General features: G+C 45.8%; 1 protein-coding gene and 3 pseudogenes across 7 annotated transcripts in view; 1 reads left to right on the top strand and 3 right to left on the bottom strand.

Annotated features, from left to right (window-relative positions):
• LOC146261642 (uncharacterized) overlaps positions 1 to 19,904 on the bottom strand; it is a 50,913-nt gene that overhangs the window by 6,490 nt on the left and 24,519 nt on the right. The window contains exons 1-7 of one of the 5 annotated variants that reach the window (XM_084667384.1): positions 3,269 to 3,377; positions 2,985 to 3,056; positions 2,534 to 2,646; positions 1,824 to 2,427; positions 1,641 to 1,718; positions 838 to 1,503; positions 319 to 462 (exon numbers count right to left, since the gene is read on the bottom strand). In XM_084667384.1, coding sequence (XP_084523510.1) covers positions 319 to 462; positions 838 to 1,503; positions 1,641 to 1,718; positions 1,824 to 2,420 — 1,485 coding nt within the window. In that variant the 5' untranslated portion in view covers positions 2,421 to 2,427; positions 2,534 to 2,646; positions 2,985 to 3,056; positions 3,269 to 3,377. Of the gene's footprint in view, positions 1 to 318; positions 463 to 837; positions 1,504 to 1,640; positions 1,719 to 1,823; positions 2,428 to 2,533; positions 2,647 to 2,984; positions 3,057 to 3,268; positions 3,378 to 19,904 lie in introns of those variants that run through there. The other 4 variants (XM_084667389.1, XM_084667385.1, XM_084667386.1 and 1 more) reach the window with 4 other exon arrangements.
• LOC146261646 (immunoglobulin kappa variable 3-15 pseudogene) lies at positions 9,246 to 9,776 on the bottom strand (annotated as a pseudogene).
• On the top strand, positions 13,798 to 15,086 carry LOC146261645 (Ig kappa-b4 chain C region pseudogene; annotated as a pseudogene). The gene is made up of 2 exons (XR_014724766.1): positions 13,798 to 13,829; positions 14,501 to 15,086. The product of XR_014724766.1 is annotated as an Ig kappa-b4 chain C region pseudogene (transcript).
• LOC146261644 (immunoglobulin kappa variable 3-15 pseudogene) lies at positions 19,219 to 19,778 on the bottom strand (annotated as a pseudogene). The gene is made up of 2 exons (XR_014724812.1): positions 19,701 to 19,778; positions 19,219 to 19,571 (listed from the first exon to the last, which is right to left on the bottom strand). The product of XR_014724812.1 is annotated as an immunoglobulin kappa variable 3-15 pseudogene (transcript).

Genomic DNA, 19,904 nt, shown 5'->3' with positions numbered 1-19,904 from the left:
TTTGGCCACAGTGCATTGAGTGCTTTGGTTGCGCTTTGGTTGTTTATCAAACCTACATAACAAAAAATAAATGTCCTGACGTCTCCTATATTCACCCCCTTAATCTTACAGCTGTCTGCACCTCTCCACCTCTCTCCCGTGACAATAGTCGTGTCCAGGACATGACCTCAGACCTTTGTGTTTGTTGATAACACCATGGTACTGTATCAGTGTGTGTGCATTTGTGTGTGTCTTTGTGTATGTTTGCATTTGCATGTGTGCGTGTTTGTGTGTGTTTGCTTTTGTGTGAAACTCACAAATGCACCACTCCTCTCTCACCTGAACCTCTTGCAGGTTGTTGAAGTTGCTGATGTTGCACTTGTACAGATGCTGCCTGGGTACAGGCTTCTCCCATGGCCTCCAGGGCTTCTCTCCCTGTGGGTAGATATCCTTCAGGATCTCCCAGGTAAGGTCAGACACAGCCTTGACACATCAACAGAAAGGACAAAGGTTCAATACTTAGCTACAATATAATGAACTCAGAAACACACTTCTTAAATATAAGAGATACCTATCTAGAACAATATAATGTCTTAGTGTACTATATTTCAAGTAAACAATCCCTGTTTGACACTGTATTGTCCTTGGGTGCTTGTCAGGGATCACTTACATTTAGTCATTTAGCAGACGCTTTTATGCAGAGCGACTTACAGTAAGTACAGGGACATACCCCCCGAGGCAAGTAGGGTGAACTGCCTTGCCCAAGGACACAACGTCATTTGGCGCAGCCGGGACCTTCAGACCTTCAGATTACTAGCCCAATTCCCTAACCTCTCAGCCACCTGACTCCCCACTTACCATCCGGTAGCTCCGCCTACTTCTGGTGTCCATGTTATCTCCTTGAGAATAGATGTCCAGTGGGATGTCTGGCTTCAAGGCATCAGTGAGGACACGTGGGCCCCTGCCCAGCTGGCAGCTCATCCACATCTGCTGGCTGGCCAGGTGGACCAGCCTGGTGACCTCTGCCACGTTGTGGGGCACCACCATTCGGACTTTGGTGTCAGGTTTGGAGGGCTCTATGGCTTTCAGGTTTTTACGACCTGCCTTGGATTTGGTGGTGAGACCAAAGTCATCATGTAACCAATCTTGGCCAAGTTCATCGATCAATTCATCAAGCTCATCCCTCATTTTCTTGACTGTCGACGGGTCACTTGGGCATATGTCCTCTTTAGCCTCGCTGTCAACCAGTGTTGATGGGACAGGGTGAATACTGTTGATTGTTTCTTCACAGACTACCTGTACCTGCTTCATGTCCTCGTCTCCTCCTAAACTCTCCTCCTTCACTGCCTTCTCCTTTGACTCATCACTCTTCTCGTTGACATCCTTCACCTCCTCTTCCAGCACAGTCTCTCCCTGTGCTTCCAACAGCTCTTCCAACACCTTGTCCTTCTCAAGTATCTTTTCTGGAGTATCTATTTTCTCCTGAAGTCCATATGACAGCAGAACACTTTGAGTGAGGTCTTGCTACATGAAATACAAAAATAACAAACACAAAATGCATGTTTCATATTTGTATTCCAATCCCTATGTCTCAACCAGTCGGCTTTCAACACAAACATTAATGTGCAGACATACCCAGACATGTCACCAGACAAACTCACCTTGAGCTGTTTGAGGCTATGGCAAGTAATGTCAGGGGACTGATCTCTGAGTAATCCCCAGGTCAGGTCAAATACAGCCTTTATAGCACACAGCAGCAAAAAAGTTATAAACCCACTCACAGAACAACATCATTAATAAACAACGTTTTGTCACACACAAAATGTTCAGTTAGTGCCACTCACCACCATGTAGGAACGATGCGTGCTGAACCCCTTAATCCCTTTGTGGGAAAACTTGCTGAGGTAGTACACAGGGATCGAAGGCTTGTCGATATCATGGAGCAGACGAGGCCCTTGGAGCAATTTAAAGAAGTCCCAGAAAATATAAGTGGCTTGGCTCACCAGCCATGTCACATAGGAAGCTTCCTCAGTTTTGGAGAGACCCTTGACATCGAGGCCTGGTGTCACAAGAACCCTCACAGAGTTCTCATCAGAATCCTCTTTGTCCTCCTGCTCAATTGTTTTGTTCGCTGCCTTGTCGTTTTCCACCTTAACAATCTCCTCCTCAATCACCTCCATTTGATCCTTTGTCTCCTTATTAATCTTCTCCTTCATTTCTCCCTCCACTTCAGACTGAGCAACCAACTCGACATTGGTGTTGTTCTCTTTCAGCTCACAGAGGCCTGGGAGACCCTGTTCTGTCACCTGGTACATCTCCTCATCTTTGGAGTGCCTCATGTTTGCCAGGGTCCCAATGCAGGTCTTCATGATGGGATCGGGAAATGTGGTCTGGCTGCCAAAAGACCTGACAGGAGCAGGGGTATCAGGAATGGATGTCATGATGCGACTGGAAAAGCGATTCAGAAAAGGGATTTTTTTATTCAGGAAGACATTACAAAGCAATCCTATTCTGAGATTAATAATATGGTCACATATTGATGATGATGATTTACAAGCCAGCGTTGACGTTTCTCTATTTCTGGTTTTTAGAGGTTTTCTGGGACTGTAGGGGAGGGCCTACTGCCATGGAATCCATGTCCCCAGTTTGAGGAGGTCCCAATAATCCCTGTGGAAATTATTATTATTAGTTTTACACTCACACACATACACTCACACAGCCACACTTATACACACGAGATACAGTCACCCATAGATACTTTACATAATCAAAACCAAAGAATAGTAAGAATCAAGGACGCATCTTTGCGTCTCTCAGACAGCTACCATAATAGGCCTACTTGGTGACTTATCCATATCATCACAGTAAATACAAGACTTCAACCAGAAAGGTTCCTATGGTCCTAGGAAGGCTGTCGTAGAAACACACTATATTGTAGCATTGTATTACAGGAGACCCTTTGACCAAAGAGAAGGCCTATTTTACATGTGCATGTGTCTTCTTACCCAGTTAATGCAGATGGTCTGTGTTGGCCTAACCCTTTCAGGAAGCTTAGAGTTCTGTTTCTGCCTCAATACCTGAGGAAATATAGTTTTGATTAGAGTTCATGTTTATAAACAGAAACAGGTACATTTTACCACCCAGTAAACTCAGTTTTAATCAGAGCACAGTAATCTATTTTACCTCGGCAAGAATATCTTTCCATTTCATCTGAATGTGGCCATTTGACCACCTGCTGTTACAGTTTGTCTGTTTTCTAAAACAAGAATTGTTCTCTAAAATAACTTACTTTTGTTGTTGTCCTCCAACATTGGTCAAATGTGAAGGAACTATTGTCAAGTTAAAATATTTAGTTTGAACACACTGAATAAACGTTCTGCTTGAGAGTTGAGGAGTGAATGTCAGAAAGCTGTTTGAATGTTACATTCTAAAACATGTCATGTGTCATAAAAGCATTGTGTCATAATGCATAGGAGAGTAAAAAATGTCTCACATCCATCAAATTCAATATGAAAGTTCTAGAACCAAATCAATCCACTTACAATAACCATTTTGTAATGCAAAATGCTTAATTGTTTAATCTGTTAGACCATTAGGGTGTCCCTATAGAGTTTTTTTGAATATCATTTCTCACAGATTTATTATTTCTGCCATAAAAACAGTAGTTTATTTTTATCTGTGCAGTGAGGCAAATGCAAGCAACTTATTGACAGGTTTCATGCTTTAGCCAAGTACAAAACTACATTATTGTATCGATTAAGTTCTGTCTGTAAGTTCTTGATAAAGTACATTGGGTTTCACCCCGGTGGACGAGAGGGTAGCCTCCCTCCGCCTTCGGGCGGGGGGACGTGTCCTTGCTGTTGTTTGTGCTTAAGCACCAAACGGCAGCTCAGAGGACCCACCCTTTTTGGAGTCTTTGGGGGGGGGTGGGGGGTGCTGGAAAGCGCTCCTCCCAGAACTCCCTCATCCTCCTGGGGGACTTCAATGCTCATGTGGGCAATGACAGTGAGACCTGGAAGGGCGTGATTGGGAGGAACGGACCCCCGATCTGAACCCAAGCGGGGTTTGGTGTTGGACTTCTGTGCTAGTTAGGCTTGTCCATAAAGAGTTCATAGAATATTTCACAGTGAATACACCAGTTTAAATCAGTTACCACTAACCAACAAGAGCAACAAGTCTCTAAGCAAGAGTCATTGTGATCCTTGAGGAAACTAGCACTGGGTTCAGCAAACCATTCCTAAGTACCGTTGTACTCCCGGAACAAGTGCGTCTTGAGCCTTCTCTTGAAGGTGGAGAGACAGTCTGTGTCTCTGATGGAGGAGGGGAGTTGATTCCACCACTGGGGGGCCGGGCAGGAGAAGAGCTTGTGTTGGGACCGGGCGGTCTTGAGAGGTTGTGGGAGATGGAGGGTTTGGCCGGGATGATGAGAAGTTCTGTTTTGGCGAGGTTCACCTGGAGGTGGTGCTCGGTCATCCAGGCGGAGATGTCTGCGAGGCAGGCCTCAATACTAGCTGAGATCCCCGGATTGGTCAGGGGGAATGACAGGTACAGCTGCGTGTCGTCAGCATAGCAGTGGTAGGAGAAGCCATGGGAGGTGATGATTGGTCCAAGTGAGGTGGTTTACAGAGAGAAGAGGAGGGGTCCAAGGACGGAGCCCTGTGGGACACCACATGGAGTGATTGATGGCTAATTTTACTAATCCCAAATCTGCAAAGTGAAGAATTTAAAGATGAAGTTTAACTGGTTACGTAACGTCTGATAACCCTGGTTTGCAGAGCTGCACACTCAGTCATTTCAATGTGGGGACAGGCAGATATGACGCGCGCCATAACCCCAACAGCAGAACATTATCCACATAACAACGAAGTGTACAACACCGTTACAGAATGTGTATTCACACACATACTTGATGCTGTATACCTTTACATTAGCGACAGTACCTCAGCTGTTAGCTGCAGAGCTAATTTTACAACCAGATTCTAAGGGTAGCAAGCTAGGTAACCATATAGTAAGCAACAAAATGATTAGTTGACTTACTTGTCCGAGGTTTGTAGCTGGACCAAGGAGTACTGATCCAGAATGTAATTTCAGCCGGTCAACAAGGCCAACTTTGTATTGGCTCAAGTTAAGGAAACAGTGGTGGCTGAAATGTTTGGCGCAGACATGCAAAACTTTGAGAGGTTGTGTCGGCGCATTTCCAGCGTAAACAAAATTAAGGTACTGATTGTGCAGAGACTCGGATGAAGGAACTAAAAAAATACTTTTGTTTTCATTTGTACATCCAAGCACTGAGCAACTGTTATGCTTTGTTTGCTTGCCATGATGTCTCGCCATGATGTCTCTCCAGGAAAAAACGATATCGCACTCGCCCTTGCACGGTCGTAGCTCAGTTTCTCATGGGCGGGCCAGAGTATCTGGGTGGGCAAAGTAGAGAGACGGGAGGTAACCTTCCTCCTTGTGACGTCACAAGTTGGAGATTTTCAAACAGAGCAATTGAGCCTTCATTTTCTCAAAGATGGAGAAAAACACCCAGGGCTTGGTTTACACCTATCGACAATCCTAGCCACTGGGGCAGGGCTCCAGACGAACTTTTCCCTTGGTTGCACTGGTGCGCCTAACTTTTTTTGTTTAGGTGCACCAGCACAAAATGTAGGTGCACCCACACCTCGCGCGGCGAGGGGAGCGGTCCGGCCCGCGGGGCTGGCTGTGGAGGTGGATGAACGGCGTTTTTTCGGGTTCCCCGGCCTCGCGGCAGTCGCAAACCAGGCAGCGCACCTGCAGGACAAAGGAGCTCTCTGCCAAGGCGCCGTGGAGGTGGAGGTTGAAGCGGTACGTGACCCAGCCGTCTGCTGCGGCCTTGAACGGACCCTCAGCCGCTTGGAGGAGCTTCTGGTCCGAGGTGAGGATGAAGAGAGGGGCGGAGGAGGAGTTGTAGGTGGATGCTGCTGCCTCCCCAGCGTAGAACCAGAACAGAGCAGAGGTAACCACGGCCTCCTGGCTGTTGATGGAGGGCTGGAAGTAATAAGTGAAGTGTCTGGAGGAGGGGTCCTCAGATGGAGGTTCTGCAAGGTTGCAGGTCGAGTCTGAGAAGACAGGAGGGAAGGAAGGTGGAGAGATGAGAGACAGGAGAGAAAAGGAGGTCAGAGTAAAGAAAGAGAGAGATGGCGCTGTTGTGTTGTGTGTGCCTGCTCCCTTTTCTTAAAAGTCTGCCAGTGGCCCAATCACTTATGTCACTGACTTTGACTGTCTGGAACTAAGCACCGCCTTTCTTTCGAAAGACTTTTACCTGCATCTTGTCCTCACCCCTTATGGCTTCACATGTTGTTGTAATCAGGCATTCGTCATACGTCTGTTTATCTTTGATAGTTGTTCAGTCATCTGTTGTGTTCTTCAGCAAAGTGGGAATTGGGAGGGAGAGAAAGACACACGTTTCAACAGAACGACAGAAAGAGAGACGAGAAAAAGAGAAAAGGTGGATGGTCACAAAGTACAGATGGTGGGATTGAGGTTCGGAGAAAGAAGTAGATGGTTCTAATTAGCGCCGGTAAGCAAGTTAGTATGGCAACTCACAGTTGGCCCTCCTTTAATCCTTTAATGTTATATTCAGTATGAGTTACCTGTTGTTCAGTAATACATTTTACATTTAGTCATTTAGCAGACGCTCTTATGCAGAGCGACTTACAGTAAGTACAGGGACATTCCCCCCGAGGCAAGTAGGGTGAAGTGCTTTGCCCAAGGACACAACGTCATTTGGCACGGCTGGGAATCGATCTGGCAACAGCAGGGGTGCTGGAGGTGTGGTGTGTACATCAGGGGTGGGGAACCTTTTTGGGGGTAGGGGGTGGGAACCTTTTTTCTGCCAAAAAAGCTTTTTTTCTCAGGGGTGGGGAACCTTTCTTCTGCCAAGGGCCATTTGGATATTTATAAAATCATTCGGGGGCCGGACAGAATTATCAACTTAAAAACATGCCTGCCATATGTGGTCAAACATTAAATTAACTCACCCCTAATATGATGGCTGGAACTGCTTCTCTTTGGTGAGGTTTGTGATGTTAGCTGGCAGGGCCGAATGCAGCCTGCTTTGACTGGGGGTCCAGTGAACAATTCTGGTGGGTATCATGATTGTGGAAAGGGATCGTATACATTTTTATATTACTACAATTTTTGAGAATGCTTATCGATCCGAGTGTTAATCAGGTGCGGAGCCTGACGTTGTAAACATTCGCCCAAACCAACTACATATTCCGGGTTTGATTTGATGCTAGACAGGAAATTCCACACGTAATGCAAGCTCCCAGAGTGCACAAGCAACATTGTTTTTTTTGGTTTGTTTTTGGAGAGATAATGAGTTCAGTAAGATTCCATAAAAAATATCTTACCCTTGGAGAGCATGGCCAGTAGTACGATGGACAGGAAGCTGAAAGACATGGCTGTCTCGAGGTTCTGATCCAGTGACTGACGAGCATTGGACAGGCATGGCTATAAACACTGCTGACTGCACAAACAACACACCCTCTATATGCACATGTTCCAGAGAGTCTACTTCAACTTTTGAGTCTGGTGTGGAGTCTCTGGTACCTTCTCCCAGATGGCAGGAGGCTGAACAGGGTGTGGGAGGAATAGGTTGCTTCAGCTTCATGCTGATTGCTATAGGGTGAAACAGGTGTTGTAGATGTCCGAGAGTGGGGGGGGGGGGAATGGGGCACCAGTGATCCTGCTGGCTGCATTCACTATACGTTGCAGGGTCTTCCTGTTGCATGCAGTGCAGCTTTAGTGCCATACAGTGATGCAGCTGGTCAGGATGCTTTCAATGGTGCCCCGGTAGAATGTGCACATGATACTGGAGGTGCCGGGGCTCTCGTTCTCTTCAGTTTGTGGAGGAAGTAAAGTCGTTGGTGATCCTTCCTAGCTAGTGATGTGGTGTTGGTTGTCCAGGGGAGTTCCTCAGTGATGTGCTCTGCCAGAAATGTTGCACTGCTGACCCTTTTGACAGCAGCGCAGTTGATGATCAGTGGTGGGTGCTTGGCGGTACCTCTCCTTTGTTTTCTCCACATAAAGAGAGAGGTTGTTATTCTTACACCACTTGGCCAGAAGGCTCACCTCCTTCCTGTAGTTTGTCTCATAGTTGTTGCTAATGAGTCCCACTACAGCTATGTCATCTGTAAACTTGATGAGGTGATTGTGGCTGTACCTCGGCACGCAGTCATGTGTCAGCCGGGTGAAGAGCTGGGGGCTGAGCACACATCCTTGGTGGACCTCAGTGGTCAGCATGATGATGCTGGATGTTTTGGTGCCGACCCCTTCACTTCTCTCAGTGAAAAAGTCCAGCAGCCATATGTTCACTCCAAGCCGGTCCAGTTTCCAGATTAGCTGCTGAGGGATGATGGTGTTGAATGCTGAACGAAAATCTATGAACAGCATTCTCACATACGACCCTTTAAGGTCCAGGTGTGTGGGCTGGGTGGAGGACAGATGATGGAGCAGTTTGTCTCATATGCAAATTGAAGAGGGTCCAGGCAGGGTGGGAGGATGGATTTGATGTGCAGCATGACGAGCCGCTCAAAGCACTTCATGATAATGGAGGTCAGTGCAACAGGGCAGTAGTCATTGAAGCATGATGGAGGTGACTTCTTTGGCACAGTAATAATGTTGGTGGCTTTGAAGCACGTGGTAACAACAACCTGACTCTGAGAGGTGTTGAAGATGTCTGTGAAGACATATTTGAGCTCCTCTTTCAGTACACAACCAGGTATGTTGTCTGGACCAGCTGAAGTGTGTGGGGATGCCAGATTTCAGGTTTGAGTGAGACAGATGACAGAGGCAGAAAGGTAGATGATCATGACAGGGATGATAATTAAGAAGGCTGACTAGGATGATTGTGGTATTTTTAGAACACGTTATACTTTTTAAAATACTGTTCAGTACTTTTTCAGTGTCAGGGATGTTGATCAGCCTGATGAACACTAGTAAGTCTGAATGAATGAGCTAGTGAAGACATGTTTTAAACAAATATATAAAGATGATGTTTTGTTCTTGAGTCATTTCGTATTTAAACATTATGAGCTAAAAGGTTTTTAGGACTGCTTTGACATGAGGGTGGGATGGTTGACATATGAACATCACTGATATATTCAGCTCAGTGTGACAAAGGCCAGTCAGTGTTCCATGTCACTGTCTCTTCCCTCTCAGCACCTGCAGTAGGTCTCAGCTGTAGCAGTGCAGTCACTGTGCAGTCTGACTGAGGGAGGTTTTTGTACGGCTCTGTATCACTGTGTGAACACATGGACACTGTTAGGGTAGTGGAAACTCTGACAGTAGTAATCTCCTGCATCTTCAGCCTGGACTCCACTGATGGTCAGAGTAAAGTCACTCCCAGATCCACTGCCACTGAATCTAGATGCGGTCCCAGTGTGGAGCGTTTTAACAGTGTGGATCAGGAGACTGGGTTGTTCTCCAGGTTTCTGGAGGTACCACGCTAGACACTGGTGACCTGATGATTGACCATTGTAACAATTTCCATGCACATCACTGCTGGTTTTACACTGCAGAGAGACAGACTGTCCTGGGAGAACAGCTTTCACTGCAGGAGTCTGAGTCACAGTGATCTGTCCTCTGGACTCTATGGGTGAAAAGAGAACTTTATTACCACACAAAAGCATCTATTTTAACTCAATTAACAGGAAAACATAATTTCATCATCCGTCATTTGAGCTGTTTGAATAAATTGTGTTTCATAGATCTCTCTTACCCTGTATGTAGACAGCTAGAGTCCAGATGAAGATGGTGATCAGAGTCATGGTTGTTGTGGGTTCTGTTGTCATGAAGGAGAAGCTCTCAGTCAGGAGGTGTTAAACTCACAGGACTATAAACACTCCCAGACCACTGAAGCATGTGCTGCCTATGCAAAGTGTCCTCTCTGTACAGACAGACTTTCTTGGACCCACAGAGTCTCTTGTAGTTCAAGAGACTGGTGCAAAGTGCCCGTGATAAAGTTGGTGGCACAAACACACAGACCATTGGAATTATATATAGGGCTCAAACACTCATTATACCAGAAACACAAACCACACATTATATCACAAACGCAAACACTCACTATGCCATACTCCACAAATGAATATTGAACAAGTAAAAGTGCTTTTCAGATTCCACTGTTGACAGTGACAAGGGGATTCTAGCAAAGATTCCTGTTAGTCTACATGTTACAATTGAGCAGAATAGAGAACAGCTGAGCACAGAACAAATCTTGTAAGTAAAGAGGCAGACTTAACAAATCATATGCTGTACAATGTAAATGACAACATCTGTGTCAGTACTCCTTAAGAACTTCAAGTAAGTCATTTTGAAGCTTGTTAATCATATTGATACAATGATAGTAAGATGTTTTAGTTAGGCTTGTTTCCTATATCAACAAGGTCATAGATCATGTGTGAGCGTTTGTATGGTAATAGTTTTCATCCCATTCTCTGTTCTTGCTCCTTTTGTAGCCTCAATCCAGACCTTCAGGGTACAAACAGTGATTAGTGGAATCCTTTTCAGCTGGTCACCCTGGCTTTTATGTTGCCTTGCTCCCCAGTAGAGGGTGTAGTAGGCCTGTATAAGTCCTCTGCCCTCTTACACAACCCCCCCCCCAACAAGTCAGACCGAGAGGGTCTTGCACCAGCCATGCCCCCAAGGGTCACAGCGAGACAGCGCGTCCACATTCCCATGCAACCTTCCTGGTTTATGTACAACGTCAAACTTGCCAAAAGGCCTGTAGTGCCAGAAACCACCTTGTAACCCTACTGTTGGAGTCCCTCTGTCCCGCCATCCACTTTAGGGGGGCGTGGTCCGTGACCAGGCGGAAACTCCTTCCTAAAAGGTAGTACCTCAAATATTCCAGCGCTCATTTAATAGCCAAGGCTTCCCTTTCCACGGTGGCATACTTCCGTTCTCCATCGGAAAGCTTGCGACTGATGTATATGATGGGATGCGCCTCCTCTCCCTCTCCCTGCGACAGCACCGCCCCTATCCCCGTATCCGAGGCATCTGTAAACACAGTAAAAGGGGCGTTAAAAAGTCAGGCATCCTCAACACCGGGTTTGTACATAACAAGGATTTCAGGGTTGTAAACGCCCTTTCCGTAGCGTCTGTCCATACCACCAGTACTGGCATAGAGTTTTTGGTCAGGTCTGTTGGCGGGGTTGCTATGGTAGCATTTACATTTAGTCATTTAGCAGACGCTCTTATCCTGAGCGACTTACAGTAATTTCAGATAGTCACCCTGGCGATGCCTTTACTCCGCAGAGTACACTGACAAGAACTGGTCACTTCAGGGTCTTCGTTCCTTGGTGCTGCACTCCACCTGTCACCCGTCTGTCCTCCCTCAGGTCGTGCTCTCTCTCTCTGTCCTGCCGTGTCTCTGCTTTTGTAGGCAGAGAGGCTGTTGAGGGAATGAGGTGCAGCTTTGCTGTTCCTCAATGAGCTGAGGAGAAGGAAACTTGAGGGGTGCTGAACTTGGGTGCTGGGTGGAGGTGGTGTGTCTGGTGCTGAACATGGAGAGCTTGTGTGCTGGGTGGAGGTGGTGTGCCTGGTGCTGAACATGGAGAGCTTGGGTGCTGGGTGGAGGTGGTGTGTCTGGTGCTGAACATGGAGAGCTTGGGTGCTGGGTGGAGGTGGTGTGCCTGGTGCTGAACATGGAGAGCTTGGGTGCTGGGTGGAGGTGGTGTGTCTGGTGCTGAACATGGAGAGCTTGGGTGCTGGGTGGAGGTGGTGTGCCTGGTGCTGAACATGGAGAGCTTGGGTGCTGGGTGGAGGTGGTGTGCCTGGTGCTGAACATGGAGAGCTTGGGTGCTGGGTGGAGGTGGTGTGTCTGGTGCTGAACATGGAGAGCTTGGGTGCTGGGTGGAGGTGGTGTGCCTGGTGCTGAACATGGAGAGCTTGGGTGCTGGGTGGAGGTGGTGTGTCTGGTGTTGACCTTAGTCTCTCCTTGCCAGTGGGGTTGCTGCACATATCAACATCTTAACCCATCATGTACTGTCAGTCTCTACTGTCTGCTCACTGTATCAAGCTGGAAGCCTTGTGTCATTTAAATAGAACTAAGTCAAATCTGAAACATGTGTAAGAGGGCAGAGGACTTACACTGGCCTACTACGCCCTCTACTGGGGGGTACACTGCAAAGAGACTGTCTGTCCTGGGACAACAACTGTCACTGCAGGAGTCTGAGTCACAGTGATCTGTCCTCTGGACTCTACAAAAGAGACAATGTAGAGCTTGTTAAACACAATGTTGAACATGACAACATTTAAAAGGTTTTGACTTTGAAAAGACATGCATCCGACATCACATGTACAGTATACTTAAACAAGTTTTTTAGGAATGTCATTGACTTCTTACCCTGAATGAAAAGAGTTAGGATCCACACAATGCTGATAATCAAAGTCATGGTTGTTGTGGGTTCTGATGCAGCTCTCAGTCATGAAGCGTTGAACTCACATATAAACACTCCCAGACTGCCAATGATGAACTCAGAAGACCGGACCACACAACGTACGGCCTTGCGGCCCCTGTCTGTGATGCAACCAGTCAGTTTGCTCTCTATAGTGCATCTGTAAAAGTTAGTGAGGATGACTGAGTCCATGCCAAACTTTGTCTCCTCAAGAAGAACAGGCATTTCCGGGCTGCTTTGACCACCTTGTCCGTGTGAGCAGACCAGGTGAGGTCATTGCTGATGTTCACCCCGAGGAACCTGAAGCAGCTGACCTTTCCCACTTTGGATCCATTGATGTGAAGGGGTGCATGCTCCTCCTCCTGCCATCTCCTTAGTCTTGCTGACGTTGAGAAAGAGGTTTGTGTCCTGGCACTGTGATGTAAGGGTATCAACCTCCTCTCTGTAGGCTGACTCTGTCACAAATGAGGCCCACGAAGGTTGTTTTGTCAGCAAACTTAACAAGGAGGTTGGAGCTGTGCGTTGCCGCACAGTTGTGAGTGAACAAGGAGAACAGGAGAGGGCTGAGCTGAGCACAAAGCCCTGGGGGGTGCCTGTGTTGGTGATCAGTGTGGATGAGGTGCGGTCACCGGTTCTCACCACCTGTGGCCTCCCCGTCAGGAAGTGGAAGATCCACTTGCATAGGGAGGTGCTTAGTCCCAGGTGCACAAGCTTGGAGACAAGTCTGGAGGGGATGATGGTGTTGAATGCTGAGCTGTAGTCAATGAACATCATCCTCACATTCAGGATATCAATAACCTTCTGCCTACATGGAGTAGGAATACAAGAAAGACCCAACTCACATGATGTTGGAGACAGAACCTCAGCTGCTGTTGAAGAGAGTGTAGTGCAGGATTGTGTAGTATGCTGTACTACAGTGCATTGTTTTGAGAGTCCAGGTTGTAGCAGACAGCAGCTGTATGCTCTGGTAGAGCTGCAGCATCACAACACACAGAGGTTTTTGTACGGCGACTTAACCAGAGTCAATCACTGTGGTTGACTTTTGGTGGAGGCACCAGACTGGATGTTGGAAGTAAGTATCTGAAAAAGATTCAATCTTCTCTTTGTTTGATTTAAAATATCTTTATATCAACTGTCACTTCTCAGATAAAAAAAACCGAACAATTAGGACAATTCTGAATCATTGCGTTTCAGAATTTTTCATTGAAAATAAACATAAAACTCAAAGGTTTTTCCTTACTCACTAAAGTAGCTATTAAAATGAATCACCCTGGAAGTATTCTTGCTTTTTAAACAACTTAACTAAAGTCTAAAGAAGCTGTGAAGTCAGCAGCAATAGGAGGGAGGTTTTTGTACGGGCAGTGATAGGGATTGTATCACTGTGGTACACATTTGGTGGCGGTACCAGACTGGATGTTGGAAGTAAGTGAAAAACGTTACTGAAATGGATGTAACTTTTTGAGTGTCTGGTTTTTCATAGACCTGTCAAGGTTATTCTTTTTTCAGTGTTCACTTCTATTTATTAAAATAAGATAAAAATACCAGCATGGGTAGACCATTACAACCTTAGAGATTTTTTTTTTCTTCATTGATCTACTTTCTGTTGAATTGTTTAAATAGCTTGATTAGAAAGTTTGTGTTCTTGCTTCATGTTAAAACCGTTTGTTCATGGGTGGATTTTGTAATCATCTAACATGATTTGACATGTGATTTTTGTATATGTAAGCCCTTCCATTTTTATATCCATACTTGTGTTAATATTTATTTTGTCTATTCATGAAGTACACTTTAGATTTTGACATTTTGCCAGGCTCAATTTATTTAATCCCATACCTGTAATGACCATAGTCATTTCCTGAAAGAACCCCTTAATTTGTTTTCTCATATATCAATATACTAACTCATGTTCAATGTAATTAATCAGTTTGATAACACTATGAAAACGTATTGAAGTTTTCAAATGAATTATAAGGTGTCAACGCTAAGAGGTTTGAGTCGTTGGTTGAAATAGCAGAAGTCCATCTCTGCCATCAAAGACAATCTCTTAAACTGCTGTGTAGTTGTGGAATCTGACATATTGTGTTTGTCTCCAGGTAACCGTGCCCCCACCCTGACGGTGCTGCCCCCCTCCAGTGAGGAACTGTCCAGTAAGAGTACGGCCACGCTGATGTGTCTGGCCAACCAGGGCTTCCCCTCAGACTGGACCCTCACCTGGAAGGTGGACGGGAGCAGCAAGAAGAGCCAGGAGGCCAGCAGGGGGCTCCTGGAGAAGGACGGCCAGTACAGCTGGAGCAGCACCCTGACTCTCACTGCCCAGGAGTGGGCCAGGGTGCTGGAGGTGACCTGTGAGGCCCACCAGAGCTCCCAGCCTACGGTCACTCACACCCTGAAGAGAGAGCAGTGTTCTGAGTAGCCCCAGGCTCACACAGCCCTGTGGAGAGGGGCTGCTTCCTCTGCTGGGACTCTGTTCTGTGCTCAGCCATTCTCTGTCCCCCTGAAGGCTCACATGCAGACTAACAGGGAGCTTTGCTAGAGTCCACGTGTCTCTGCTGTTTGTAGACTGAGGTTTATCAGTGCTGAAGTTGATGTGTTCCGCTGTCACCATTCACTCTGTTAGTTGGCTTTGCTTTGTTGCTGGAATGTTGTTATTCTATTGGAAAATAAAGATTTCTTGTTGAACTTGAGACTGCTGAATTTTGACTTTAGTCATACGAATATTGATTGCAGTAATCAAAGAATGGGATTGTACATTGAAGATATCTCATTACAACATGCTATTGTTGTCAGATAAAGGAAGTAAAACAAAAAATGATTATCAACCACTACTGTTTCACTGAAACGACAACTGTAACTGAATGTAGATATTATCCAGACCAAACTTCAGTCAGCTTCCATTCATCACTTAAATGTATCTGTCATCACGACACAACATATAGCCGGAGAGCTTACCTTTTACCACCAGGATAACATGAGATTGTGGTGTTCACCCATTATGGACAGACTCAACCAAATCTGATTCAGTCTGAATAACATTTGATTTCATTTATTAAAGACATGATTTAATTCTGCAGTGAGACAAAGGGTCCTTAGTCTGTAGGACCCATATAATCTTATAATTAAGTGATAATATTTCTTAATCTCCTGGGACCAGGTGTGCATCTGGTGACAGTGCTGCTCTATTCTGAGAGTAGCAGAACCAGCCACCCTGACTATGCAAATCTCAGTTTCACTCCCACAGCTTCAATCTGCAGTTGAACAGTTGAGTCTAAAATACCCCGGCCTGGGCCAGGTGTGAGGGTGGCTGGTTTCATTACTAGAGGGGGAGATGACGGGGGCTTGTGAGTCATCTAACTCCTGTCTGAGATGAATGTAACACAGGAATGGAAGTGGTGACTTCCTCTCAAGTCTTCATGTCAGAGTTCTGACAAGGACCATGTAATCACATAGTTTATGACTGGTTAATATGATGACAGAGTTTGTTGAAGTGTGTGGTGATAATTAAGAAGGCTGACTAGGATGATTGTGGTATTTAACATGTTGTACCTTTTAAATTACTGTACAGTAATTATTCAGTATCAGGGATGTTGACCAGCCTGATGAATGTATAACAGTCTCTGATGAACACTAAGTCTGAATGAGAGAGTCAGTGGAGACATGTTTTATCGAAACATATACAAAGATAATGTTTTGTACTTCTTTAAGTGTTTTCATATCGAAACGTCATGAGCCTAAACATTTTCAGGACTGCTTCAACATGAGGGTGGGTTGGTTGACATATGACTGTAGTATCCGTTAACTACATCTGTTTATCTTAGTTACTATGCTGTTGCTAAGCAGTAATGTTTTACGGCAGTGTTATGTTACGACACCAAATAGGAAATGCACCTGCGCACTATTTGCGGGGTTATAGTGTTCACGGGGTTTTGTGGTTTGACTAAACAACACAAACTGTACTCCCGTCTCCTGCCTAGTTATTTACACAAATACTATAATGCGTATGGAGGGATTTATGGGAGCAGGTAAGAGGAGTGGGAGAGCAGGGAGAGAGTTCAGCATCCTGACAACCTGATGTGTGAAGCTGTTCAGCGGTCAGGTGGAGCTGGCCCGGAGGCTCCGGTACCTTCTCCCAGATGGCAGGAGGCTGAACAGGGTGTGGGAGGGATGGGGTGCATCAGCAGTGATGCTGATTGCTAGAGGGTGAAACGGGTGTTGTAGATGTCCGAGAGTGGGGGTGTGGGATATGGGAGCAGTGTGTTCCATATGCAAATTGAAGAACGTCCAGGCAGGGTGGGAGGATGGATTTGATGAGTTGCATGACTAGCCTCTCAGAGCACTTCATGGTAATGGAGGTCAGTGCAACCACCATTTCACTGACCTCCTGGTCATTGAAGCATGATGGAGGTGACTTCTTTGTCACAGTAATAATGTTGGTGGCTTTGAAGCATGTGGTAACAACAACCTGACTCTGAGAGGTGTTGAAGATGTCTGTGAGGACATCTTTGAGCTCCTCTGCACAGTCCTTCAATACACAACCAGGTATGTTGTCTGGACCAGCTGACTTGCGGGCATCGAGCGTGGAGAGAGATCTTTTCACGCTGGCTGTAGACAGACAAACAATTTGGTGTGTTGTCTTGTGCTTCAAAGCGACCAAAGAAGTTATTGAGGTTGTTTAGTGATATTATTGGGTCTGTGGTGGAGATTTGTAGTCTGTGATGGCCTGGATACCCTACAACAAACTGTTTCTCTGAAATGTCTGGTCATCATTTTAGCATATTGCTGTTTGGCCTTCCTGATGCCACGGGACGTTTCCTGTCAGTCATAACTTCGGGTTAGCCCGGGCGATGATGGTTTTGTCGTGTGTGACATCATCAGTGTTCTTGGTGATGAATGCATTGACGGTCTCTGTGTACTCCTGGATGTCTGCGTGTTCATTGTAAGTGGCTACCTGCTTAAACATATTCCAGTCTGTGGTGTCAAAACACACACGTACCTGCTTCTGAAGCAGTTTGATGACTTTCACCTGTAGTCTGAGAGCCGGTTTCAGCATGATGGCGAAGTTGTCAGAGATACTAAGGTGAGGGATGGAGGAAGCCTTTGGGGGATTTGTACCAAATCAACATGCTTCCATGATCTGGGAATCACAGTTTTTAGGTCTGCATGACTGACATCAAACCTCGGATTGAAGAGGAACAATTCGGGTTCCGTTCTGGTTGTGGAATGATGGATCAGCTCTTCACTCAGGAGGGGGCCTGGGAGTATGCCCATCCGGTCCATGTTTTGTGGATCTGGAGAAGGGCAATCCAATCCCTGCCCAAGTCCAGTGGCAGATAGTGTCAGGTTGTGAGGTGGGGTAGGACCCAAATGCACGAGAGTACCAAGGCATTGCGAGGAACACAGGTTTATTCTCAAAACGGGCCACAGAAGGGTACTCACACGACAAGGGTAACGCTAGGACAAAGACTGGACACAAAACAGGAACCTAAATACACAGAAACAAACAAGACACAGGTGAACACAATGAAACTAACGAGAACTGAACGAGACACAGATGACGACAATGACAGGGAAACACTAGGGCAGGGCAAAACCAAAAACAATAGGGGGGCACGGCTGTGGCCGTTACAGATAGAAAGGCCATTACTCTCATGAAAACACTAGTGTTGTAACTTGGTGGTGCATGATTGATGGTCTGATGCTACCGTGAGTGAATAATAGTGACTAGACTCCCTGCAGTGCATCCTGTTGAACTAGTCATCATTCATGAGGTGCTGATAAGGATTAGGATCATTCTTCACTTTGATGACTGTAGGGAAGTTTGTTTAGAGATCTGGCTATGGAGCTGTATCTGAACAAATGGACGAGGCAAAGAGTTTATATTTACTACTTTGAATTGATAAGGTGTGCATTTAGTAAATGTATGAATATTTACCCCTCTCAGCTAGATACTAGACTATGAAGTACCAATGTTGATCACAAGTCACCTAATCAGTTGAATCAAAATTTCCCTGAACTGGGCCAGGTGTGAGGGGGGCTGGTTTCATTACAATGTGGAAAGTGGAGGGGGCTCTAACTCCTGTCTGAGATGAATGTAACACAGGAATGGAAGTGGTGACTTCCTGTTAAGTCTTCATGTCAGAGTACTGACAAGAACCATGTGATCAGATGTCAAAAAACACTAAAGAGTTTATGACTGGTTAATATGATGACAGAGTTTGGATTAGTGTGTGGTGAGGCCGGATTTAAGATTTCAGTGAGACAGATGACAGAGGCACAAAGGTAGTTGATCATGATAGGGAGGATGATGATAATTTGGAAGGCTGACTAGGATGATTGTGGTAGTTTAAAACATGTTACATTTAGCAGACGCTCTTATCCAGAGCGACTTACAGTAAGTACAGGGAAATTCCTCCGAGGCAAGTAGGGTCAAGTGCCTTTCCCAAGGACACACCGTCATTTGGCACGGCCGGGAATCGAATTGGCAACTTTCTGACTGGTAGCCCGATTCCCTAACTGCTCAGTCATCTGACCCCCGTAAATGTTACACTTCTTAAATGACTGTCCATTAATTTTTATATATGTAATTTGATAGTATGTACAACTTAACATGCTGAACTGTTTTAAAGACTGCTTTGACATGAGGGTGGGATGGTTGACATAATGAGCATTACTGATATATTCAGCTCAGTGTGACAAAGGCCAGTCAGTGTTCCATGTCACTGTCTCTTCCCCCTTAGTACCTGCAGTAGGTCTCAGCTGTAGCAGTGCAGTCACTGTGCAGTCTGACTGAGGGAGGTTTTTGTACGGCTCTGTATCACTGTGTGAACACATGGACACTGTTCGGGTTGTGGAAACTCTGACAGTAGTAATCTCCTGCATCTTCAGCCTGGACTCCACTGATGGTCAGAGTGAAGTCACTCCCAGATCCACTGCCACTGAATCTAGATGCGGTCCCAGTGTGGAGCGTTTTAACAGTGTGGATCAGGAGACTGGGTTGTTCTCCAGGTTTCTGGAGGTACCACGCTAGACACTGGTGACCCCATGATTGACCATTGTGACAATCTCCATACACATCACTGCTGGTTTTACACTGCAGAGAGACGGACTGTCCTGGGAGAACAGCTTTCACTGCAGGAGTCTGAGTCACAGTGATCTGTCCTCTGGACTCTATGGGTGAAAAGAGAACTTTATTACCACACAAAAGCATCTATTTTAACTCAGTTAACAGGAGAACATAATTTAATCATCCGTCGTTTGAGCTGTTTGAATAAATTGTGTTTCATAGATCTCTCTTACCCTGTATGTAGACAGCTAGAGTCCAGATGAAGATGGTGATCAGAGTCATGGTTGTTGTGGGTTCTGTTGTCATGAAGGAGAAGCTCTCAGTCAGGAGGTGTTAAACTCACAGGACTATAAACACTCCCAGACCACTGAAGCATGTGCTGCCTATGCAAAGTGTCCTCTCTGTATAGTCAGATTTTTTGGGACCCACAAAGAAAC

This window comes from Hypomesus nipponensis, chromosome 12 (assembly GCF_054491055.1).
Source record: "Hypomesus nipponensis isolate SF chromosome 12, ASM5449105v1, whole genome shotgun sequence".
NCBI classification, from domain to species: Eukaryota; Metazoa; Chordata; class Actinopteri; order Osmeriformes; family Osmeridae; genus Hypomesus; species Hypomesus nipponensis.
This window is presented reverse-complemented; position numbering and strand designations above follow the sequence as displayed.